The sequence below is a fragment of the Giraffa tippelskirchi genome, chromosome 1 (assembly GCF_054371585.1).
Source record: "Giraffa tippelskirchi isolate mGirTip1 chromosome 1, T2T-mGirTip1v1.2.pri, whole genome shotgun sequence".
NCBI classification, from domain to species: Eukaryota; Metazoa; Chordata; class Mammalia; order Artiodactyla; family Giraffidae; genus Giraffa; species Giraffa tippelskirchi.
The window spans coordinates 45,682,495-45,709,866 of NC_137275.1; the positions used below are offsets into that span (position 1 = coordinate 45,682,495).

The following is a 27,372-nucleotide window of genomic DNA, read 5'->3' on the forward strand; positions in this document are numbered from 1 at the left end:
GAGGTATAAGTTCAATCAAGACATTTGCCAATCATTTAACACCAAGGTTTCTGCTGTCAATCACATATCGCTTCCCTAATCTCCATCATGTATCTGTAGCCTTTTTTCAGTACATAAAAAGAAAATTATTTTTACCCAGGTGTTCAGGGAAGGCCCAAGGAGCATCCTTAAGAGTTCCTTATTAGATGAACAGGGACACCTGGAAGTCAGTTATATCACCCCAGTAACCTTTTTTTCTTTTTTTAAATAGGATATGTTCCCATATGGCTGATGGTTTCCTGAAAGATAATGTGTTATATGTGTCAAGACATATTAAATTGTTGATAATATATAGTTCAATGTATTACACTTTGGGGGAATTTATCTGAATGGTTGAAATAGTCATAAAAATAATTTACATGTTCAACCCTAGAGCCTAAAATTGTATAAATTGGGAAAGCATCTATGACCTTAAACTCTGTAATCCATTTAAAATAGGTACGAGATGATTCAGGGACACATAAATTGTTCGATTTTCACATCCAATGTGTCACCTTTTCACATAGTTTTAGCCTTGTTTCTTATGACCTCTTCTCATATGCTGAAATCTAAATGGAATGTAGCATGGTTTGTAGAGGTTTAAAAACCCTCTCTTTAAACAAAACCATGCACAGAGATCTCTAGTATAAAGTAAGGATCGGAGAGAGAATTTTGTAATTTTAGTTGATGTGTTGTTGTTCAGTTGCTCAGTCGTGTCCTACTCTTTGTGACCCCATGGGCCAGGCTCCTGTGTCCTCCTGTGTCTCCCAGAGTTTGCTCAAATTCATGTCCATTGAGTCAGTGATGCTATCTGGTTGATATAGGGGTCAAGAAAAGCCTTACTTTTTCTACATTTCCTTTTATATCCCTCTCCCTCTCCGACATGCACAAATGGAGTTGTGAGGGTTTTAGAAACAGGTGGACCTAATGTAATCATGGGACTTTAAAAGAAGCAGAAGTCAGTGGAGTCAGGACTGGAGAGATGGCATCATGAGAAGGAAGAAACCCAGGCATTGCTGGCTTTGGAGACAGAAGAGGACTGTGAGCCAAGGGAAGTGGGCAGCTTCCATAAACCAAGAAAGGCAAGAAAGTGGACTCGCCTTAGAGCTTCTGGACAGGAACACAGCTCTGTTGACCCTTTGAGTTTTAGCCCCGTGAGACCTGTTTTGGACTTCTGACTTCTGGACCTGTGAGACATATATTTGTTACCACTAAATTTTTGGTAATTTGTGACTGCAACAATAGAAACTGATACAGTCCTTACCTGATACATTTTAGAAGTTAAGTAAACACAACCTGCTGAATTTTATCCTTGTCTACTTCAACATCTCTTTCTCTGTACCTAGTTTTCCCCTTTCAGAAGGGGAAGAACCAGAGGATCCTAAGATGTCTTCAGGTTTATCCGATAATTTTAATTCTTTATAGGTTTATAATGTATGTGAGATAAATTAATAAAAGAATCGGAGTGCTTACCTTTCTTATGTTGGTTGTGATGCAGTTAGAAAAGAATGTGGCAGGACCCTATTGTAGATAATAATTGTCAAACTGTTAACAGCAATAACTACCAAGCATCAGATGACTGAGTGGCAAAGTGAGTGGTGGGAATAGTAGGTATCATGAAAGGGCAAAGTAGCAGCTATTTTAGACTGGAATAATCTCGGAAGTCTTTGTAAAAGAGATTTTCCAGGTAGGAGTATGCGCTTAAAGAAACTGGGGAAATTGGTTTCAATAAGATAATGTTATTAGAAACACAAAACTTATAAAATTGACCTGTTTAATTATTTTAGTAATTTTGTGAACATATGGGAGAAATATTTTTTTTCCTATTGAACTTTTTATGGTTGAGAAGAAACTCTCATAGAACTTAAAAACCTTATAAATGTAAAGTGCAGTAAATTGGCAACATATTTGTCTTGATGATGTGGAGTATAACACGAAACATCTTTATTCCTTGTGTTGTTTTGAGTGATCCATACTGCCTTAAGTGATACATACTGCTTTTCCATTGTATTTTATTTTTTAAATTTCAAAATATGATCGGAAACCTAGTATGATCTTATCTGAGTTCATTGTGTTATAAGTACTAAAAACACTGACCATGATTACATTTTTGAAGGACAGTGTTACATGGGCTCACTAAAGACAGTTATGTTAGACTAATCTTACTTTCTAGATAGGTTATTAGACTGTGGGTCAAGAGACTGAATCCACTATAACTGGATTTTAGCCAAAGCATTTTATAAGATGTCTCTCTGTTGACAAGGCTGTGAGATGAATGGCCTTAAAATTAGGTGGAAGTGTGATTGGTTAAGTAGCAGCTCTAAGAATTAATAATGAGTTGATAACAGCTGGAGAAAATTTTCTAGTTGACATGCTGAAAGTCACTGCCCATATTTTTGTAATGATGTGAATGAAAATGTTTATACCATGTTTGTCAAATTTTTGGATGAAAGGAATTTTTTAGGGGTAACTTCTGGGAAAATATTTCTGACTGAAGTGGTAGGTCAAGGTTAAGAAGAAAGCTTAATGGGTCTTGATATGAAGTCCTGTATATGAGTTCAGAAAATAGCTGTATGATTATAGGGGTGAGGGAGATGTGGCTGAGTACAAATAACTTAGGTATTTTAACTACTGTAATAAACTCAATACGGATATAAAATGTTATGTGACTATAAGAGCGACTTCATAGGAGCATCATCTGGGCTACTGGGGGAGGTGGTTCAAAAGAGGAAAGATGTTAGTCTTACTTTATTCTGTATTGTCGAGACTGTACCTGGAGTATTGTGTTGAGTTCTATATGTGACATTTGAAAATGAGTCAGAAAACAGAAAATAACAAGTTTTGACGAGGACGTGATGAAATTGAGACACTTGTACATTGTTGGTAGGAGTTTAGGAGAGTACAGCTACTGTGGAAAACAGTTGGACCTCACAGTTAAACCAAAAATTGTGATATGACCCAGATGTTCCATTTCTGTGTATATACCCAAAAGATTGATGACAGGTGTTCAAATAAACGCTTGTACATGAATGTTCACAGCAGTACTTACACAGCAGTTTATCTAAAAGGTAGAAACAACCTAAATGTAATCAACTGATGAATGGATAACCAAAATGTGGCATTTACATACACTGGAATATTATTCAGCCATAAAAATGAAGTACTGATAAATGTTTCAGAGTGCAGGAACTCAAACATTATGATTGGAGAATGAAGCTGGACACAAATGATGACATTGTATAAGTCAGTTAATATGCAATATCTGGGGCAGGTAAATCTTTAGACATAAATCAATTTAGTGGTTGCCAGGGGAATGGGGAATGACTGCTTGGAAAATGTTTTGGAACTAGATAAGAGGTGTTGTTGGTTGAAAAACACTGTGAATATACTAAATGCCATTGACTTGTACACTTTAAAATGATTGTGGAAGTGTCAGTTACTCAGTTGTGTCTGACTATTTGCGACGCCATGGACTGAGCCCACCAGGTTCCTCTGTCCATGGGAATTCCCAGGCAGGAATAATGGAGTGGGTTGCCGTTTCCTTCTCCAGGGGATCTTCCCAACACAGGGATTGAACCCAGGTCTCTTGCACGGCAGGCAGATTCTTTACTGTCGGAGCCACAAAGGAAACCCAATAATCAATACTCTGAAACTGACTTCCTTTTTTCTTTCTTAGTCATTAATTCCCCACCCAGGGATCAAACCCTGGCCTCTACCATGACAACCCAGAGCCATTACCACTAGAACACCAGGGAATTCTCCAGGGGATCTTCCCAACCCAGGGATCGAACCCAGGTCTCCAGCATTGCAGGCAGATTCTTTACCAGGGAAGCCCCTTAAAATGGTTAATTTTATATTATGTGGATTTTAGCTTAATTTTAAAAAGTGTCAGTACATATGGATAGTATTGAGAGTCCAGAAGTAAGCCCTATGATCAGTTGATTTTTTATATTTTTATTTGACTGAAGTACTAAGACAATACAATAGGAAAAGAAGAGCTTATTCAGCTGTGTTGAGGCATTGGAGATCCACATGCAAAATGGGTTTGAATCCCTTCCTCACACTATAGACAGAAATTAACTAAAAATGGATCATAGATCTAAATGTAACAGCTAAACTTAAAACACTCTTAGAATAAAATAGGGATAATCTTAGTGACCTTGGGTTAGGCACAGCTTTCTTAGATATGACACAACTACAAGCAATGAAAGATAAAATAGGTAAATTGGACTTCATCAAAATTAAAAACATCTGTGGCTCAAAGAATACCATGAAGAAAGTGAAAAGACAACCCACAAAATGGGAGAAAATATTTGTATCTAGGATATATAAAGAACATTTACAACTCAACAATAAAGAGATAAATGGCCTAATGAAAAATGATGAATAAATTAATGAATTTTATAGTATGTGAATTATCTCACTTAAAAGCTGTTAACAAAATGAGTCAAGTGGAATATGTTTAGCGATTTCTAGTCTTATGGGAATGGGAATCAAAATTGAAATCCTACTTTTCCACCGCTTTTCCTTTTGCCCTTTCCCATTCCATCTCCCACCTCCCATCAGCTCTTTTATCCTGAAACATTGTAAACATTTGACATTCCATTCTGTAACCTTAGTTAAATCTTTGGTCCTTTGTGTTTATGTTGATGATACGTCTTTTAATCATCATGCAAACATTAATTGCAGAATGGAGTAGTGAGTTTATGGTTACATTTCTTTCTCTACATGTGTGTCATGATCCCATGCCAATAGAAGGATGATACTCCTAGTAAAAAAAAGACGAATGGATTCTCTCCTCCTGTAATCTATCAGTTGTTCAAAATCATGTCATATGTGTATGTTTTCACACTTGAACCATTACTTCCTTAAATAGCTTTTTTATTTTTCCTGGTGTGTCATCTTGGTTGTTTTTGGCAGCATTTTACAGAATATCCACCCACAGGCCACATATCTGATGGTTCTGACCTTTCCCTTATTCCCAGTGGCTGCTGTAGCTCCCAGGCCTCTCTTTTTTTCACTTACTAAAAGGCAGGAGGAAGGGAATAGGATGGGTGCTTCTTCTTTTGAAACTTTCCCCCTTTAAAATATATTTTTGAAAATTTTGAAACATCAAATTGTGAAAATAGTAATACGAATTGTCTTTCACCTAGGTCTATCAGTTATAAACATTTTGCTATACTTGCTTTTTCCTCTCTTTATCTTTGTCTCTACATATCTAGATCCAGTTGGCTTTATTTTGGTGAATCTTTTGAGAGAAAGTTGCAGAGGTCCTGATTCTTTACTCTTAAATACTTCATCACATATCACATAAGAAAAGGTGTGATCATGGAATAGTGATTAAGGAAATGTAGTTGTCACAGGTTGAGATCTCTGGGAAGCTGATGCTGAGCCAGAATCAGGATTGTATGAAAGTAGAAGGAAGCAGGATTGGGCAGGTGGAGCTGTCAGATTGTGATGACACCCTGTCTACCAGTATAAGAAGCTGATCTGGAGTTAAGACTGTCCATTAGGAGAGTTTTATGCTAGGCAGAAGTTGCTTGGCTTGTACTTATACTTGTACAAGTATACTTGTATTTGCCTTTCTCACTTAATGGGTTGGGAGCCCTCCAGAGAATAGTGAGACCCTCTCTCTCTTTTTTTTTTTAATAAATTTATTTATTTTAGTTGGGGGCTAATTACTTTACAGTATTTTAGTGGTTTTTGCCATACATTGACATGAATCAGCCGTGGGTTTACATGTGTTCCCCATCCTGAACCCCCCTCCCACCTCCCTCCCCATCCCATCCCTCTGGGTCATCCCATTGCCCCAGCCCTGAACATTTGTCTCATGCATCGAACCTGGAATGGTGTTCTGTTTCACATATGATAATATACATGTTTCAATGCTATTCTCTCAGAACGTCCCACCCCCACCTTCTCCCTCAGAGTCCATAAGACTGTTCTATGCATCTGTGTCTCTTATTCTGTCTCGCATATAGAGTTATGAGACCCTCTCTTGAAGGCTGAAGCCAACTCTGATGAAGCCTACAGTTTAACCACACTCCCCACCCCCGCTAGTGAGTTGTGGATGTGAGTGGTAGATTTCCATATCTCCCACAAACCAGTACTATTATCTAATATACGGAACATGTTCAAATTTACCAGTTGCCCAATAATGCTTTTTATGGCAAAATCTTCCCTCCCACCCATCAGATCTCTTTTTACCTTGGAGGAAAGTCTTTCAAGCTTTCCTTGAAGGAAGCTCCCCAGATGACTTTCCTGTAAGTCTCATTGGCTTAAACTGAGTTGCTCTTGCACCTCAGTTGCTCAAGCCAATTGCTGGCAAAGGAGAATGCGATTTCCAGGGCTAGTTGAGACCTGTAGTGATTTATCCCATAGATCTGGGGGAGGGGCCATCTGCCTTCTCTAATTCTGTGTTTCTCACCTGATACCTTAAGAAAGGAAAAAAAAAGAAAAAAGTTAGTTTCCTTTAGCAAGGAGTAAGGGAGGAAAAGTTGTAGATAGACAGCAGTCTGTTGGAATTTTTGGTTGCATATCTTTTTTTTGTTTTCTGTTGAGAAAGGAAACACATGCATTCCTATCATTAAGCCAGCTTTTTAGTTATTCTGTCTTTTGAGCAGAATCCATTCGTTTCTTCCTTTAATGGAGCTCACTAATTTTCTGTTTTAATAGGATGAATTATTGTCTAGTCCTGCTGCATAGCTGCCATTCTGGGACTTCTTTTTCATTTCACTCTTGGATCATTTCCACTGTTTCTTGTGTTCTCATATCCACTTTGTTGGTTTCCATTCTTGTTTGCTGAAGAACACCCTCAAGTAATGTTCTTACATGTCTGAAAATGTCTTTATTCTGCCTTTTTACTTGACTGATCTTTTGGGTGTAAAAGTCTAGGTCAAAATTACTTACTTCTGGGAGTTTTCAAGACATTGCTCTGTCTTCTACAACTGAGAATTTGATTTTAGGTCAAATTCTTATTTTTGTTTGTTTCCTCAAATCATTTAGAATAATTATTTTTGGTTATGAAATTTCACAGAATTTGTCTAGATGTCTTTTTCATGAAACTGAGAGTAGGTCATTTCTTTTATTCATTCATTTTATACCTATATTTAATTTCTGGTCTTCTTTTATTCTGAGTGATGTTAACATCAGTGTGGATGGTCCATTTAAAGCCCTTGACAATATCTTTGACCAACACTGCACTTACTAGTTGTTCTCTTTCTTAAGGCCAGTTTTGTTCAGGTATTTGTTGTTCACAGGCTTCATGGGTTCCTCTCCAACCCAAAGGAGGCAGTTGGTAAATGTTGCTCAGTCAATATTGTTAGTATCATTCTCCTTGCCAGTGATTGGTTTAAGCATGGTGACCTATAAAAGAAGTCCTTTGGGAGTCTGGTTTCCTTCAGTTTATGAAGGCACACCCCTTCTTTTGGATGTGGTCATGTGAGCTCATGATACATGTGGCCATTTTGAGTCATTGAGAAGAAAGCGTAATGATGAATGACCCCAACTCAAAATTAACTTGTCTAAAATTGAATTCCTGATTTCCAGTTCTCTCCCCCAATTTTTCACTCTATCTTTCCAGTTGCTCAGGCCAAAAAATCTTGCCCTTATCCATAACTTTATTGTTTGCACATAGAATATGCACAGCCTGCATCCTATTCATTAGTCGATTTTGTAAACTCCCCCTTCAGATTGTATTTGCTATCTTACTGCTTTTTCCTATTGACACCACTGCCATCCTGGTCACTGCCGTTTCTTGCCTGCGTTATCATAACAGAGTAGTGGCCTTTTCTTAGGGTTCAGCTAGACAGATGTATGGGTTGCCATAGGCCACACTGGACTTCAGGTTTGCTTAAGAGGATATGGGACAGGAAGCACAGCTTCCCAGCAGAGAAGAATCGTATAGTCTCTTTGGTAGGAGTCCCCATAGCAGTCCACAAAGAGAACAGCCAGCTTCGTTCTTTGTGCCTCTCTTCTCTTCCAAGTGAAGCTTAGGTATGAGTAATGAGACTCACATGGTATGTAACTAACTTTACTTAGGAGCCCCATGTTCCACAAGAGCCATTATCTTATATAACAACCCATGAGCATAGCTTCCAGGATCCCTACAAGGTACATGCCTAATTATAGGAGCCACTGAACTAAGAGAAACCAGTATTACAGACACTCACCAGGTATTTATTGTTTGTCTCAATCCCAAACAGTTTACCGACGGTCATTTTTACTGTAAGTAATGTTGCCTAGTAACACAGCTGGCATTCTGCCTGTATGGTTTCCGGGGGAACAGAGCTAGAATATGAACTGAATTCAAGAGCAATTTCTCATGCTCAAAGACAAGGGTTTTGCTAACACTTCAGTCACAAATAGTCCCATACTGAGAGTTCTCCTGCGTCAGTGCTTTTCCCCTGTCCTCTGTTCTCAGCACAGTAGTCAGAGCGATCCTTTCAAATGTATGACAGTCATGTTCCCCTTCTGCAAACCCTGCAGTGGCTGCCCAGAGCAAGTTGCCTACAGGCCCTACCTGAGATGGTCCCCCATTATCTCGGATCTCCTGCCTGAGTTGGTTCCCCATGACCTCTCTGATCCTGTTTCCCTATGACTCTCTTCCTTAGTCATCTGCTCTAATCATCCTTGTTCTTGGTCTGATGTACCAGGCATGTTCCCATCTTAGGGCCTTTGTGACTGATCTTCCCGTAACTGAACATGCTTACTGCTGATAGCTACCTGGTTGAGTCTTCAATTTTTTTAATGAGATGTATTCTGACTATTGAAAAATTGTAACCCCTGCTACCTCTGGCACTTGTTGTTCTGTGATTCTTTACTTTTCCCTTTTTTTTCTCCCAGAGCTTCTCTCATCTTTTTATGTGTCATAATTTGCTTATTTCTATTGTTTATTGTCTCCTCTTGTTAGCATGTAAGCCATAAGAAGGGCAGGATTCTTCTCTTTTGTTCATTGATGTGTCTCAACTGCTTCTAATGGTGCCTGACACATAGTTGATGCTTTGTAGGTTTAAGTAACACACGATCACAGAGGGCTTATTGTACACTGAGCATCTAACATATATTCATTCAATCTTCATGAAACCCTCTTGAAATAGGTAGTTTTATTATCCTTTTTAAAAATAAGAGTGGAAACAGAGGTTGACAGACTTGCTTCATGTTGCATAGCTCATAAGTGAATCCTAGCAAGCTCACTCTGGAGCCTGTGTTCTTAACTATATGCAGTTAAGCATCTTTCTGCAATTTTTTTTTTAACCTGATTTTATATTATTTCTTTTTGGTAAATTCCCCTTTATTGAGTTAGAGGTTATGGACATTTTAATGTCTTGACATATGTAGCCCAGTTATTTTCCAGGATTCCATTTACCACATGTGAATATATCTTTTTAAAAAATGATGATTATTGGGGTAATTTAATTGACTTCCTTTTATGCTCTTTCATCTAATAATGAGCTCTTATGGTGTTCCCTAGTGCTTTCCTCAATACTTGGGTGACAAATTATTTTCTTTTTATATCCTTGGAAAGGGGAACTGATACAGGATGGAGGTCAGAGAGGGTTTCATGGTTAATTGTGTAGAAGTCTCAGTTAAATAGTTAAATAGTAGGTGAATGTCTTGATTTAACTGTTACCTAAAAACTTGCCATTTTCAATCTTATCTAAGTGATGGCTCCCTTTGAGAATCTAATGAAAACTATGAACATCTCACTTGAAAAATGCCTATAAGCACATACTTTATAATTTTTATACAACTTATTGCATTGTAAATTGGAGAAGGCAATGGCAACCCACTCCAGTACTCTTGCCTGGAAAATCCCATGGATGGAGGAGCCTGGTAGGCTGCAGTCCATGGGGTTGCTAAGAGTCGGACGCGACTGAGCGACTTCACTTTCACTTTTCACTTTTCACTTTCATGCATTGGAGAAGGAAATGGCAACCCACTCCAGTGTTCTTGCCTGGAGAATGCCAGGGACGGTGGAGCCTGGTGGGCTGCCGTCTATGGGGTCACACAGAGTCGGACACGACTGAAGCGACTTAACAGAAGCAGCAGCAGCATTGTAAATTGATTTATATCACAGACTATGTAAAACCAGTTTCTGAAAATGTCTTGTTTTTCTTTTTGTGTAAAATTATTTTGTAAAATCCAAATATTTGATAAAACATTGAATTTTATTTTCAAAAGTTAATTTTAATAGGAAGACTGGTTTCTTGTAAGGCAGAATTGTGGGGCATTGCCTTTGATACAGCAATGCATATGTTATTTAAACATTTATAAACAAATTTTGTTTTAATGGCAACTAAAGCTGAAAACCTGATTTTTAAGATTTGTAGAAATAATTGAAATTAGAGTCAGATCACAAAAGGCAAGGTTTGTTTTTTAAACTAAAAACTGTTTTAATAGAGTTTATTTTCTATAAGGACTTTCTTTTCAGAGAGCAGTTTTAGGTTCACAAACAAATTAAGAGGAAAGCACAGAGATTTCCCATATAATCCTTCTTCCATTCATGCATAGCCTCTCCTGTTAACAACATCCCCCATCAGGGTGGTGTATTTCTTACATTTGATGAACCTCCATTGAACATCATAATCACCCAGAGTCCATTGTTTACATTATGGCTAACTTTTGGTGTTGTATACACAGATGTGTACTGATATATATCCACCATTATAGTATCATATAGAATATTTTTCCTGCCCTAAAATCCTCTGTGCTCTGCCTGTTTATCCTCCCACTCCCTCCCAGGCAACCACTGATCTTTTTACTGTTACCATAGTTTTGCCTTTTCCAGAATGTCAGTATGTAGCTTTTGCAGATTGGCTTCCTTTACGTAACATTATGCATTTAAAATTCCTCCATGTCCTCCTGTGACTTGATAGCTCATTTCTTTTTAGTGCTGAATAATATTCCATTGTTTGGATGTAGCAGAATTTATCCATTCACCTGGTGGAGGAAATCTTGATTGGCAATTATGAATAAAGCTGTTGTAAACATCCATATGCAGGTTTTGCATGGACATGATTTCAACTTGGGTGAATACCAAAGAGCACAGTTGCTGAGTTGTAAGAGTATGTTTAGTTTTGTAAGAAACTGTCAAACTTTTCCAAAGTGACTATACCGTTTTACGTTTTACCAACAGTATATCAGAATTCCTGTTGTTCCACATCCTCTATAGCATTTGGTATTATCATTATTTTGAAAGTAGCCATTCTAATAGACGTGCAGTGGTATCTCATTGTTTAAATTTTCATTTCCCTGATGAAATATTCTGTGACATATCTCTTTCTATGCTTATTTGCTGTCTGAATATCTTTTTTGGCGAGATGTCTGTTAAGGTTCTTGGCCCATTTTTAAACTGTATCATTTTTGTATTGAATTTTAAGAGTTCTTTGTTTTTGTTTTTTTCCCAACAGCCCTTTATTAGGTGTGTATTTGGCAAAGATTTTCTCTCAGTCTGTAGTTATTTTCTTATTCTCTTGATAGTGTCTTTTGCAGAGTAGAAGTTTTTAATGTTAATAATGTCCAGCTTATCAATATCCTTACTATTTCTTTCATTGATTGTGCTTTTGGTGTCATATCTAAAACATTATTGCCATACCCAAGGTCATTAAGGTTTTCTACTAATGTTATCTATGAAGAATTTTATAGTTTTGCATTTTACATTAGATCTGTGATACATTTTAAGTTAATTTTTGTAAGGGGCCTGGTACTTTCTGTGTTGGAATGTTATTATTGATTCAATTTCTTTAATAAAAATAGGCCTAGTCAAATTGTCTATTTCTTCCTGTGAGAATTTTTGCAGATTGTGTCTTTCCGAATTGTTCCATTTCATTTAGGTTATCAGATTTGTGAACATAGAGTTGTTCATAGTATTTATTCATTCTTTCACATGTTCATAGGATCTGTAGTGATGTCCATTTTCATTTTTGTTATTAGCAATTTGTATCTTTTTTTTCCTGTAGTTAGCCTGGCTAGAGATTTGTCAATTTGACTAATTTTTTTCAAAGAATCAGCTTGTGGTTTTATTAATTTTTCTCTGCTAATTTTGTTTTTAATTTCATTGATTTCTGCCCTAATTTATTATTTTTTTTCTCCTCTTTGCACTTAGTTGCTCTTTCTACTTTTTTAAAATGGAAACTTTTGATTTTAAGATCTCTTTTTCTAATATATGCATTCAATGCTATTAGTATAAATTCTCTTTTATGGACTTTTTTTGCTATTTTCCACAAATTTTGGTAATTATATTTTCATTTTCATTTAGTCAAAATATTAAAAAATTTTTTTTTGAGATTTCTTTGACTTGTGTTGTTTAGCAGTGTGTTGTTTTATCTCCATGTGATTTGAGATTTTTCTTATTATCTTTGTCATTGATTTCTAGCTTAATTTCACTGCAGTCTGAGAGTAGATGTGTGATTTCTTTTAAATTTGTTGGTGAATATTATCTGTGAGCCTGAGAAGAATATGTATCCTACAGTTGTTGAAGTAGTCTACAGAGGTCAGTTATAACCAGTTGATTGACAGTGTTGTTGAGTTCTATGTCCTTAATGATTTTCTGACTTGCTATGCCTGTTCGTTTCTAACAGAGGGGTATGGAAGTCTCCAGCTATAATAGTGGGTTCATCTATTTCTCCTTGCAGTTCTATCAGTTTTTGCTTCAGGGAGATACACATTGAGGATTGTTATGTCTTTGTGGAGAACTGACCCCTTTATCATTCTGTAATCCCATATGTGGGCTTCCCAGGTGGTTCAGTGGTAAAGAGTCTGCCTGCCATTGCAGAAGCTGCAGGAGCTGTGGTTTCGATCCCTGGATTGAGAAGATCCCCCTGGAAGGGGAAATAGCAACCCACTCCAGTATTCTTGCTGGATAATCCCGTGGACAGAGGAGCCTGGTAGACTACAGTCAGGGGGTCGCAAAGAGTCCTGACTGTATTCATGCATGCACAGTCCTATCTATATCCCTCATAACTTTCTTTGCTTTTAAGTCTGCTGAAATTAGAATAGCTAATCTGTCTTTTATTAGGGCTTTCCTGGTGGCTCAGGCAGTAAAGATCTGTCTCTAGGTTTGATCCATCAGTTGGGAAGATCCCCTGGAGAAGAGAATGGCTACCCACTCCAGTATTCTTGCCTGGAGAATTCCATGGACAGAAGAGCCTGGCAAGCTACAATCCTGAAGAGTTGGGTACAACTGAGTGAAGGTCACAAAGAGTTGGACACAACTGAGCGACTAACACACACAGTCTATCTTTCACTAGTTTTAGCATGCTGTATCTTTCTCCATCCATTTACTTTTAATCTGTGTCTTTATATTTAAAGTGGGTTTCTGGTAGATAATATAGTTGGGTCTTGGTTTTCAATCTACTTTAATAATCTGTGTTTTAATCAAGTCATTTAGACCATTGATGTTCAAAGTGATTGTTGATACAGTTGGATTAATTTCTTTCATATTTGTTTTCTATTTGTTGCCCTTGTTCTTCTTTCTTTTCTTTTCCTTTCTTTTCAGCCTTTTTCTGCCTTTTATGGTTTTGAGTATTTCATCTAATTCTGTTTTCTCACCTTTGTTAACATGTGAATTATACTTCTTTTTAAACTGTTTTTAGTCATTTCTCTATAGTTTCCAATATATATTTACAGCTAATCCAAATCTACTTTCAAATAACACTATACTGCTTCATGAGTAGGGAGAATAACTTATAGTAAAATAATTCTAATTCTTCCCTTTCTTCCCTATATCAGTGCTGTCCTTCATTTCACTTCTAGGCATACATAATTGAATCCATTGTTGCTATTATTATTTTCAGCAAATTGGTGTTTATTAGATGAGTTACGACTAAAAATAGTAAAAGTTTATATTTTACATTCTTAGACTTTCTTTGATGTTCTTCCTTTTTTAGTGTAGATCTGAGTTTATGACCTACATCATTTTCCTTCCCTCTAAGGAACTTCTTTTAATATTTTTTGGAAGGCAACAAATTTTCTCAACTTTGTTTGAGAAAATCTTTATTCTCGTTCTCTTTTGAAGGGTGACTTTGAGGGTACAGAATTCTAGGTCCATTTCTTTTTCTGTCAACATTTGAAATATATCATTCCACTCTCTTCTTGCTTGCATGGTTTCTCAAAAGAAGGTGGTTTTAATTCTTTGTTCCTCTATAGGTAATGTTTACTTTTTCCTCCAGCTTCTTTCAGGATTTTTAAAATTTATCTTTGATTTTGAACAGGATATATCCTGGGTGTGGTAGGTTTGGGGTTTTTTTTTCCCTTTTGTATTTTTCTGCTTGGTGTTTTCTGACCTTCCTGGACCTGTGGTTTTGGTATCTGATATTAATTTGGGAAAATTCTCAGTCATTATTGTTTTCAAATATTTCTTCGGTTTCTTTCTCTGTTTCTTCTCCTGTTCTTATTACATGTATGTTAGATCCTTTGTAGTTGTCCCACAGTCCTTGAATATTCTGTTTTATTTTATTCAGTGTTTCTTCTCTTTGCTTTTCAGTATTCTCTTTCTTTGCAGGTTTCTGTGATACATCCTCAAGCTCACAGAAGTTTTTCCTTAGTCCATCAGTGGTTCTCTTTATTTCTATCACAATTTCAGTTACAGTGTTTTTAATCACTAATGTTTCTTTTTGATTCTTAGAATTTCCATCTCTCTACTTACATTGTGCATCTTTTCTTGCCTGCTTTCTACTTTATCCACTAGAGCCATTAGCATATTAATTAGTTGTTTTGAATTCCCAGTCTGGAAACTCCAACGTCCTGCCATATATGAATTTGGTTATGATGCTTGCTTTGTCTTTTCATTTTCTGTTTTCCTTTTAGTATGCCTTGTAATATTTTCTTGGTAGTTGAGCATGGACTTACAGTACTGAGCAGACAAACACAAACACGTTAGAATCAGGTGGGGCTCTTGGAGAGAAACTCACACAAGTATGGGGTTCCCCCCTAGTGTTGGTCCCCTTGGAGTTTTTAACGCTCATAGTTGTCCACACTGAGCCTCTCAATTTGTCAATTACAGTTCAGGTTTTCTTACCCTGACGTTGGGTCCCATGGAAGCATCTCCTCATGGGTTTTGTTCTCAAAAGTACTTAAGAACTTTTACTTAAAGTAAAAGAGACTGACTTAAATAGGCCTTCTTCAGTAATGTGGTGTTGAGATGTGGAAGGAGGGGAGGTGTGTCAAGACCCCATGATTAGATTGCAGCCTTTTAGTCAACCTATTCCTCCAGACTGTGAACTTCACGAGTGCCTCTCAGTTTTTTCCCCCACCTGAGGTGGTGGTGCAGGATGGCCAGAGGGAGCTGGAGTTGGGTATTTCCCTTCTCCTAGGTCAGTTAGGTTCTAGCTAATAGTTTCTTAGTTTCTCCTGAGGGCAAACTTTGTCAAGGAGAACAGAATACTTTGGAGTATTTCAAAATATTTTCTCCTTCCACCTGCTAGAAACCTGAGGAGATTTTTCTTTGATATTCACTATTAGAACCAGGGGGCCTTCCAGGTGACTCAGTGGTTAAGAATCCACCTGCCAAGGCAGGAGGCATAAGAGACTCAGGTTTGATCCCTGGGTTGGGAAGATCCCCGGGAGAAGGAAATGGCAACCTATCTGGTATTCTTGCCTGGGAAATCCCATGGACAGAGGAGTCTGGAGGGCTACAGTCCATGGGGTCACAAAGAGTCGGACATGACTGAGCACACAAACACAAACACGTTAGAATCAGGTGGGGCTCTTGGAGATAAACTCACACAAGTATGGGGTTCCCCCTAGTATTGGTCCCCTTGGAGCTTTTAACGCTCATAGTTGTCCACACTGAGCCTCTCAATTTGTCAATTACAGTTCAGGTTTTCTTACCCTGGCATTGGCTCCCACGGAAGCATCTGCTCATGGGTTTTGTTCTCGTAAGTTGTGATTCTCTGCATCTGCCTACATCCAAGTTTGGGACTAGTGGTTATGAATCTAAGTAAGAAGAGTTGTTGCTTTTTCAGTTTGTTTATCTTTTTACTTTTTTTAAAAGATGGAGTGGTATCTTTCATGCCAGAATGAAAACTGTAAGTCTCTCCTTACTTTTTCTATTACTTTAGTTTCCTTTCCTGGATGCAACCAGTATTATCAGTTTCTTGTGCATCCTTTCAGAGATAGCCTACTGTTCTTAAAATTTTTTGAATTAAGATGAAATTATTTTGGAGGGATATTCCACTAAAATCCTCTATTTCTATGGATGGTTATAAACTTTCTCATTATGCTGTCATGTGTGTATGTTTTTCTGTCTCTGAAATATTTTCCCTTGTCTGCTTTTCTGGATTCGCTGAATTTTAATTAATTTTATTAGAATTTTAAAATAATCAAGTTAAGTTAGCTTATGCTGCAGTGAAAACAGTCCTCAAATTATTTGTGCTAAAAATGCAAGAATTTCTCATTCAAGTCCATGCATTTTGGGCAAGTATCTTCTCTCTACAGGTTTGGCATCGTGCTTTCATATCAGTAGCTGCCTCTATAATTACAGAGACAGTGGGAAACAGGTTTGGAACCTAGTGTCAACAGTTAAATACTTCCATTGGAAGTTTATTTATCAATTCTACTCACATTTCATTGGCCAACATAAATCACATGACCATGCCTGACTTCAAAAGGGAGAAGGAAAGCCTAGAAGGAGAGGGGAGGTAGGTATTGTTAATATCCCTTGTATCTTTATTATTCTTATGGAATGTTTTGTTGTTTTTTGAGAGGAGTCTCCTCAAGTCCCTAACCCTGATTGTAGATATACCTTTGTGGAATGTCTGCTTGACTGCCACTCCATGCCCCCAAAACAGTGAATATCTTAGAAAATCAAATGGCTTCCCTTCTTACCTCTTTGTTTAGAATTCTGCCAAGATCATTATCTTTGTCAGAACATTTTGATCAGTTCTATATCTGCCAATTCTCTTCTTCAGACTGGTGATTGTTCTGTGTACACCCTATTCTGTGTTGATAAATAGTACAGGCTCACAGACTGGCATGAGATTTTATTCTGTCTTGTTAAAGGATAGTCAGAGTCTGTTGAGGGCTGCAGTTAGTATCTAGCCCAGTGAATTTGATGGTGGGAGGGACTGAGCACTGGCCTCTGGTGTGCACCTCAGTGGAGTAGACTTGTAAGCTAGCTCTGAGGATACAGCCCATCAATGACTGATACAAGGGCACATTGCTTCTCCTTTCCCATTTTTCTTACTTTAAAATATCTCTGTGGAAGCTCAAAATTTCAGGGGTGGGGGCAATACCGCTTTTCAGTTTCCAGTCTCTTGCTGAAGTTTTCCTTTTTATATTGACTAAATTATCTTAGAGATTAGTGGAACAGGGGTCTAGTCAAATATATATTCCCAGGGTATCCTCTAAGTATTGTTCCTCCTTTTGAGCTGATTGTTTGGATGCAGGTTGATTCAGGTATTTAACAAGAAGAAAAGAAACAGTTTAAAACTTGTTATTTTCTGGAGACATTAGGTTCCATCTGAAAATGTATATAAGGTGGGGTTTGCAAATATATTGGATTTATGTGCTGAAGACAAGACAGTTCACTTCTTTTCTTCTCTCATCCTCTGCTTCCCTTATCTCTTCTAAAGGTTGTAAAAGAGAACCTTATAAAGTGGTTGATATTCACTTTGTTCAATAAAATGTTTGAAAGTCTATGTATTGGTTTTTGTTTTGTTTTTGTTAGTGCAGATCATATATTTGCCATCATTTATTTAATAAATTTTTATTGTATACCTGTGAGCTAGGAGATGATGATACTGGGGATTACGAATGATAGCCTCTGCCCTCCTGAAACTTCCTTTTTAGTTGGGTAGGCAAACATTAAACAGACATTAGATGATAGATTCTATGATGAGAAATTAAGTCTGTTTAGAGTGTGATGGGTGTTGGTTGGGCTTCCCCAGTGGCTCAGCAGGTAAAGAACCTGTCTGCAGTACAGCAGACACAGGAGACTCAGGTTCGATCCCTGGGTTGGGAAGATCCCCTGGAGGAGGAAATGACAACCTGCTCCAGTATCCTTACCTGGGAAATCCCATGAACAGAGGAGCTTGGCGGGCTTCAGTGCAAAGAGTCTCAAAGAGTCAGACACAATTGAGCAACTAAGCACACATGCACAGGTGTGGGTTATTTCAGATAGGGTGATGGGGGTGGCCTCTTCGCGGGACGCGGCATTTGCAGTCTTCTGAAGAAAGGCAAGAACAAGGCATACTCAAAGGAAGGCACTTTCCCGGCGGAAGGATTAGCAAGTACACAGGCCCTGATGTGGGAGTAAGCTTCTTGAGCTTGAGGAATATCAGGAGAGCTGGTGTAGCTAGCATAGAGGAGAGGAAACTTTAGGGAGACTACAGATATTTTCTACATTTGATGGAAAACAAGTGGAGAAATTTTGAGCACAAGTGGAGTGAATAAATTTATAGTCTAAAAAGATCACTTTGGGAACTCCTTGGTGGTCTAGTGGTTAGGATTCGATGCTTTCACTGCTTGGTCCAGGCTCAATCCCTTGTTGGGGAACTGAGATCCTGCAAGCTCCATGGTGTGGTGTGGCAAAAAAAAAATAAAAATAAAAATCACTCTAGTGACTATGTGGAGAATTAAGGGGTGAGCAGATTCATGGGTACCAGTTAAGAGGCTCCTTGAATTGTTTGGGCCAGAAATGATGATGGTTCTGACTAGGTGGTTGCAGTGGGTGGGAAAGAAGTGGTCAGATTTAAAACATCCAGCATTTTGAAAGTAGGGTTGACACAACTTGTTGATGGATTAGATGTGAGGGTATGAGGTAAAGAAAAGAATAAAAGTGACTGCCAGATTTCTGGGCTGAGCAGCTAGAAGAATGGTGGTGTTATTTCCTGAGGTGCAGTGCAGGAAGCAGGCAAAGATTGAGGATACTGTGTTAAGAGTTGTGTTTGACATCCCGTTAGATGAACAGACAGGTCTTTGAATTTGTAAGGTTAGTGCTCAATAGAGAGAGGTCTGGGCTAAAGATACCATCTATATGCTGACAAGTTCCAGGTTTGAATTTAAGACCTTTAGCCTGGATAAGATCTAGAGGTAAATGTTAGTGGAGAAAAGGGGATAGGCTGGCCCTGGGCCCTCTAACATTTTGAGTTAGGAAACAGGCAGAGGAGGAGCAACTCCTGAGGAAAAGGAGAGAACCAGGAACTGTGGCATCTTGCCATCCGAGTGAAGAAGGTTTATCAACAATGAGGGAGAGAAATGCTGCTGGTGAGTCAGCCATGATGAGTCCTGATTGTTGACTTTTGGATTTCATGAGGGTTAGAGGTCATCAGTGACACTGGCAGCAGTCCTGTGCATAGACGAGGGGAGGGAATGGAATTGTGAGATGCTGAAATACAGAGAGTTGTCTGGAAGATGTTAATTATAAATGGGAGCAGATTAACAGGGCCATACTGACAGGGAGAGTTTTGTGGTCAAGGAGGGCTACCCCCTTTTATTCTCTTTAAAGTGAGTGATCATTATGGTATGTTGGATACTGATGGGCATGATCCCTTAGGAATGGAGGGAAAAGATGTGAGATTTTTGTCACCTTACGTTGATATTCTCCATTTTAAAAAGCAATCCATAGCTGGTTGGGGTTGGATTAGAAGTTTTCTCGACCCCACCCTCTTCAGGGAACCTTTGTAATTTTCTTTTGCTTTCCTCTTTTTTGGCTTGCTTAGTCTTATTGTGTATCTTGATAGATTTCTATCTTTTGCATTTCTGGTAAATGGTGATTATTAGGAAGTGGAACCAATTGTGTATTTAAAAATATGTGAAAGACATTTACCAGAGAACATGTTTCCCAAGGCCCATTGTTTACCACAAAAAGGAAACCACTGACTTCTTGTTATATCAGTGAAGATAAAATTATTTTGTGAATACAGTACTCCTTTTGTAAGTAACATTTTTCAAACTGTGATGAAAAGAAATTATTTTTTGAAAACAGTAAACTAATGGGAAGTGTAGACTTTTGTTGCAAGTGGGAATTTATTTAGTGGGAGCCCTTAACATTTTTTGATTTCTCTAAATAACATTTAAAATTCTTCTTATTGTGAAGATATTTTCATTTAGATTATGAAAAAACACAGTTTATGAAATTTAGAAGTTAGGCATCTAGTTCTTAATTTCTTGAAATGTAATGAAAAATTTTAACCAATTTTAAGGGAGAAAATGTAGCAGTCGTTACAGGGTGGTGGGAATATTTTTCACTCTGAAACAGAAAAAGGAAATCTGTAGTGTAATGTAAATATGGTTAATATTATAGTGATGGTATATTCAAGGGTAACTAGACCATCCATCACAACCTAGTGTCTTTCCTCCTATTGTAAATTCTTGCTTGGTAGAAAAGTCCTTGGGTCAAGTTCGATTTAAAAAAAACAAAATTTATAGAAGATGAGGATGTTATAATAGCAGATCTGGGCTTACTGGACACCAGCCTTCTTGGACCCTTGGATTTTTTACTTGGAATTTTATTCCCTGCTTATGTCCTCCAATACCCCCCACCTCCCATACCTATTCAAAAAAAAAAAAACACCCCTATATCTTGGGCAATAATAAAGTCTCCCAACTTCTGAGTATCTAAGAAATGTACCTGTGGACAAGCATCTCAGAAAACCTAGAGATTACAAAATGTTCGGATTCTAAGCTGCATTGTATTATAAATATAACTTTATTGCATAAATGTGATTCTCAACTTACTTTTTGCCTACATATAAGTTGCACATAAGGAAATAAAATGTATGTACATTTGTTTGTACATCAGATAGTGATAAATGCAATGATAAAACAAAATGGAAATAGGGCAGTGACATGGGAGGTCCTCTGAATCACCTTTTTATCATTTACCAACTGAGAATATTAATAACCTATTTGTTTAGAGTTGTGTGGATTTCATCGTGTGTGACGTGCACCTAGTTTGATACCTGGTATCATACCAGATTGTTGAGTACATGTTATTCTACTTTCCCTTTCTTTCTGTAATTTGAGTCAGTCAAATCTGCCGTCTAGTGCCATATAATATAGAGTATGGTAAAACTATGAGTTTAAACTAGAATATGTTTAAACCATGTCCTTTATGTGGTTTTGAAGTTCTTGTTGAAAAAGTAAATGATAACACAAATGAACCTCAAAGAGGCCTCATGTTTAGTGAAATAAGCCGGTGACAAAAGGACAAATACTGTATGATTCCACTTAAATAAGATACCTAGAGTAGTCAAATTCATAGAAACGGAGAGTAGAATGCTTGTTGACAGGGCCTGGGAGGAGGGAGCGGAAGAGGAGTTACTGTCTAGTGAATACAGAGTTTCAGTTTTGAAAGATAAAAAGATTTCTGGAGATGGATGGTGGTGGTCTTTGTACAATAGTGTGAATGTACTTGGTGCCACAGAGCTGTATGCTTAAAATGGTTAAGGTGGTAAATTATATGTATCTTACTTTTTAAAAAAGTAAATGATAAAACTACTTTATGTTGATAAGGCTTGCCCTCACTGCCCATTTTTGGTAGCTATTAGTTAAATTTTTTTTCTTTCCATTTTATTTAGGTATAATTGACGTGCAACACTGTATAAGCTGTACAGCAACATGACTTACATATATGGTGAAGTGATTATAAATCAAGTTGTTCTTGACTAAATCATGAAATAGTGGGTTGCTGTTCACACATCATAAATCTGTGTGAGATTCCCAGAAACTGAAAAGTTTTGATTATCAGAAATTTTCATCATCTTAACTTCCAGCGGTATCAGATCTTAAACTGTTGCTTTGAGAGCAAAGTTTATAGTATGGTTGGAAAAGACTTCTTTGTTTTGCATGTCAATTAAAAACTATGTATTGAGCTCTCATTATGTTGAATGGATAACAGTAACAACGTTTTGTGCTGTATGTTGGCTATTTTTCTAAATTTGCATGTGCTCCAGTACTCTTGCCTGGAAAATCCCACGGACGGAGGAGCCTGGTGGGCTACAGTTCATGGGGTCGCAAAGAGTCGGACACGACTGAGAGAATTCACCTCACTTCACTTCAACACTTATAATACTTGTAACATTTATAATCCTTATAAAAAGTCCTTGAAGCTCTTATGGTTGAGAAACCCAAGCCTGTGATTTAAAAAGTGATTTTCTACTTTAAAAATGACTTTAGAGGAATTTAATGCATAAGAACAAAGGGAAGGCATTCCAGATGGAAGGAACATCTAGGCATAGGAAGGAATGGGGTATGTTTGCACAGAGCAGAGTTCTGGAGAACATTAGGGAGATGGGCTAGCGGTTTGTTCTCTTCTGTTAGGACCTCGACTGTGAGGCTAAAGAATTTCTGGACTTTATTCTGTAGGCATTGGAAGTACCACTGAATTACCGAGTCAGGGAGCTTTGTGATCAGAGTCATACAATTTGAAAGATGCACTCAGGAGCAGTATCTGAGGTGCATCAGAATAGTGAGAGAGGGGAGGTGAGAAGCCTTGTAGAGTCCTTTTAACAGAAGGGTGTTTTAGTATTGCAGTGGTTGGGGTCAGAGGGTAAATGGCTGACTTGATGAGTTGAGACTTGAAGAAGTAGAAGCGCAAATTGTAGTAAGAGGAAATAAAGAGAAGTCTGTGGTGCATGAAAGTAAGATTTTTTTTTCCCCTTAATGGTCATCTGAATATACAGGTCAGATGTAGGTTTGGCTTTAAAAAGGGAGGGTTTGGAGGGCCCAAGAGCACAGGAAGAGGGACTTCAGCAGCCTTGAACTGAATTTGATAAGTTTACATTGGGCGTCTTCTTTCAGTTTGAGAGGTGAGGATATCTGTAGAGAGTACAGGACTGTGGTGGTCTTGAGACTTGAAGGATAGAAAAGTTTCAGCCTTTCTAAGAGACAACTCAGGAGGGTCAACCATCAGTCTTTAGAGTGTGAGATAGAATACTAGTAATAATAGTGTACTTCTGTTAGTCTTTTATACAAATAAATTACATGCAGTAGAGTCTTTTATACAATATTGATTGTATAATCAACTAGTAGTTGGGATGGTGACATAGGGATGGTTACATAAGGATGGTTACATAGGGATGAAGAATCATAGGAAGATACGTGCCTTAAATGTTTTATAGTTAAGTGTATAAATGCTCATATATCATCAGTCTTTTGATGTAGAGCTGAGGCCTTCTCTTTAGGATATTTTAAAAGCGATCTGCATTTTCCATATTGTTTGGCTTAAGTTTCAAAGAAAAAGCATTTTCTTTTTGCACTCATATTTTTGATATAATATTTAACTAAGATATATAACTATAGTAAATACAATTGGCAAAGGCGAATTTTGGACGAATACAAGATAACTTACTCTTGGTAGGCATGCACTTCAGTCGTTGGGAGAAAAATGAGGTGGTGTACCAGAGAGGATTCGCTCATTCCCCGCAAAAGGAAATGGAAACTTGGGAGTTATGGTTTATCAATGGTTTTAGGACTGATGAGAATCTGATTTTATCTTGAATCTAATGCTTTTCCTGTTATATAGTGTTGCAAGGTGATAAGGAATAATATGTGAAATATTATTGAGTGGTGAAGAAGTGATAGATTATGTGTATTTTTTTAATATAATAGCTTTATTGAGATATTATTCACATACCATGCAAGTCACTAGTTTATAGTGTACAATTTGAGGTTTTTGTGTATTGACAGAATTGTGCAGCCACAACCACAATTGATTTTAGAATATTTTCATCATCCCCTAAAGAAATCCTATATCCATTACCTCCCCATCTCCTCCCTGTCCAGAGTCAACCACTAATCTGTCTTTTCTCTATATATTGATAGATTTGTCTGTTCATATAAATGGAATAATGTAATGTGTAACCTTTTGTGACTGACTTCTTTCACTTAGCCTAATTGTTTCAGATTCATCTATGTTGTAGCATGTACCAGTATTTTTTATGGCACACTCCACTGGATGGATATACCACATTTTATTTATGCTTTCATCAGTTGATGACATTTGTATTGTTTTTGCCTTTTGACTGTAATACAAATAATGCTATTATGACAGTTTCTGTAGTATCGGGTTATCACAGATAATGCTATTCTGAACATTTGTACACATATTTTTGCATGGATGTATGTTTTAATTTCTCTTGCTGTATACCTGGGAGTGGAATTGTTAGGTCATATTTTATTTTTGAGGAACTGCCAGACTGTTTTCCAAAGTGGCTGTACCATTTCACATTCCTACCAGCAGTGTGTGAGGAGGGTTCTAGCCATACACTTGCCAACACTTATTATCTTTGTTTTGATTATGGCCATCCTAGTTGTTGTATATATGTTTTAAAATGATTGTATTTTTCTAACTATAACAGTAATAAATGCCCTTTGTAGATATTTTGGAAAATACAGAAAAACATAAAAGATAAAAACATCATTTATTTTAAATCACTATTTAGAAATAATATTGAGTAGGTTATTTATCTCTGTTTCAATGTAATTTTAAAAAATGGATAAAATTATATATAATTTTGAGTCCTGCCCCCTTTTTTTTATTGTTGTTAACATCATTCTCCCTCCTTTTTTTGAAATTGTATTTTAATTTTATCCTATCAAAGAATGTCTATTCCATTCTCTCTGGCTTTTGTGTTCTTATTTCTTATTACTTTTTCAAATTTTACAATTATTTCAGAGGAGCCAGACATGGAGTAGGGATAAATATTTGTGGTTAATCTAACATGTTTAACTAGAAATTACTTCCAGGTTGACTGTAGCATAATGTTCCATCTGCTGAATAAACCATAATGTAGCCAACTATTTTCTCTATTTCAGGCATTTATATTCCTTAGAATTTTCCTTTATAAATAGTGTAAAATTTCTTTTAAAATAATGTAAAAATTTTTTCTTTATAAATAGTGTAAAAAAATTTGTATATAAAATTCTCTGCATTTTGCATTCATAGGAACGTAGTTACTGGGTCAACAGCTATGAATGTATTAAATATTAAAAATTCTTGTCACATGTTGATAAATTTACTTTTCAGAGTGGTTGTCAAATTTACATTTCCTCTAGCAAATGTATACTTATTCCTTTCTTAGTGAACCTTCACTAGCAATGAGTAAATGGGTGACAGTGAATTTTAAGGTCATTGGAGCAAGCATCTTTCGGGTTTTTTCACTGATATATGTATTGCTGGTAGATAGGAGGCACTGAATATATGTGGAATTACTCCCAGTAGGAAAGAGAAGAGTTTCTCTGAAAGACAAGGAAATAATTTGCCATTCACCATTCCAGGGCTTCCCTGGTGGCTCAGTGGTAAAGAAGCTGCCTACAATGCACAAGCCACAGGAGATAGATGCAGGTTCAATCCCTGGGTTGGGAAGATTCCCTGGAGAAGGAAATGGCAACCCACTCTAGTATTCTTGCGTGGAGAATTCCATGGACAGAGGAGACTGGCAAGCGACAGTCCATGGGGTTGCAAAGAATCAGACACCACTGAAGCAACTTAGCACGCACTTGGCACACACGCACATTCCAGGAAAGTAGCCTTGTTATACTGATCATATAACAGCTTGTGTTTTTATAAAAAAGGGATGAAAGAGTAAAAATTAAGCTTATTTGAGGAACTTGCTTTAAATTTTACTTTGTTTGAACATCTACATGTTTTGGAAGTCAGAGTGACACTTGGAAATCTTAAGTTCTATCCCTGTTTGCTTACGATCCTTTATTGGTAACCAGTCCCCTTGACCCTCCCGCCCCCTGCCTCTTTTTTTAAGCAATTTCTTATGGATCTTTACAGTACTTTTTAGTAAAATTTAACCAATAAAAATAGATATTATTTCTTCCCTTTTTCCCTCCCCTTGTTAAAAACACAGACTGTAACAACATACATGTACATACTCTGGTGATGTTTCCATGGAAATACACAGAGTGCTTCCTTAATCATTTTAATACTTGCATCATATTCCTTATAGTGGATGCATCATAGGTGATTTTACCAATCGTCTTAGGTTGTTTTCAGTTTTTCACTTTTACAGATTATCCCACAATAATCTTGCTGTACACTTTATTTTGTGAGTGTGCAATTGTGTCTGTAGAAAAATGTACCAGAAAGAGGGTTGTTGGGTCAAAGAATAAGTACATTCTTGATATTGTAGATATTGATACTTCCACTAGCAACAGAGAATGCTCATTTCTTGGAGTGCCTTAGGGTACCTTTTGAAAAGGTTTATAGGTTCATTGCCTCATAATGTATGTATACTCAAGTACTATGGAAGGACTGTTACAATGATGACCCTTGTATCAACAAGAAACAGGTAATTTTGCATAGATGGTGAGGAAATTCACAATGTACTTGAAAAAAAATGTTACCGGTGATGAAAGATTTAACTTAGAACCTTTAAATGACAAATACTCATTTTCTTGTTTTTTCTCTCCAGACAGATTCTTTCCCTATATAGTTGAGATTTTTTAGTCAGTAAGTTCTTCTTGGCTAAATTCTCAAGTTGTAAAAACTAAGTTCAATAATGATATATGTTATATGAAACCTGCTAAAGTGTTACAACTATTGTTTTAAACACGACTGTTAATAGTAACTAATAACCTACCATGTTTCTTTTCTGTCTCTTTTTTTTCTTTGTCTTTCAGCCTTTAACATTCCACATTCTGCTTTGTACATGGTGAATCACTACTGTTTTGCACCAGTGTGCCCACTTGTGTGCCTATAAAGTACAAGCTCCAGACTGAAAAAGCTTCTAGATGGATCCTTTCCATGTTTGGTGTCTTTTCTACAAACTCTGTGCCTCAGCAACCCTTTCTAAGTGGTAAGTGGTATGTATGTATTGTGCTTTTAAAAAAGAATAGTAGGGATTTGTAAAACAGCTTTCATTTGAATTACCTTCCCCTTTTTTGTTCCATATTCTCTTTTTACACATGGGTAAGCACCTATTCTTTTATGTATGTGTGGTAATTTTCAAAATCATATCTAAGAATAACAGTAATACTTAATTTTTGGAGACTTCAGAACATTTTTCCGTATTATAATCTGGGTATAGTATAATATGCAATATTTATGAAGAATACAGAAATATGTAAACACGTTTTTGTGTGTATACTTTTATATGCTCTGTATTATTTATTGATATTTTATAATTTCATTTTCATTTTGAATGAGGTACAAGTGGTACTGATGTCACAAGATCATAGTTTATATATATTTCATAATTAGAGATTTTTACTACAAGTGTTTTTTAAATAATGATCTAAATTTATATTTACTGCTACAGGTGATTACCATTTTTAGTGGTTATTACAGTAAGTGAGCTTGCAAAACTGGGTTTACTAAAACTAGTTTTGTTTGGAAAGAAAATTGTTTTATGGAATGATAAAAATGTTAGAAGTAAAAAAGTTGTGAAAATAAGAGAGTAA

At 36.9% G+C, this 27,372-nt stretch overlaps 1 protein-coding gene across 3 annotated transcripts in view; it reads left to right on the top strand.

The window, feature by feature from the left end:
* The window catches only part of FRYL (FRY like transcription coactivator), a 250,228-nt gene that overhangs the window by 15,554 nt on the left and 207,302 nt on the right, over window positions 1–27,372 (top strand). For all 3 annotated transcript variants that reach the window (XM_081590507.1, XM_081590510.1, XM_081590513.1), the window contains exon 2: window positions 26,593–26,768. In XM_081590507.1, the coding sequence (XP_081446633.1) occupies window positions 26,717–26,768 (52 nt within the window). In that variant the 5' untranslated portion in view covers window positions 26,593–26,716. The remainder of the gene's footprint in view (window positions 1–26,592; window positions 26,769–27,372) is intronic.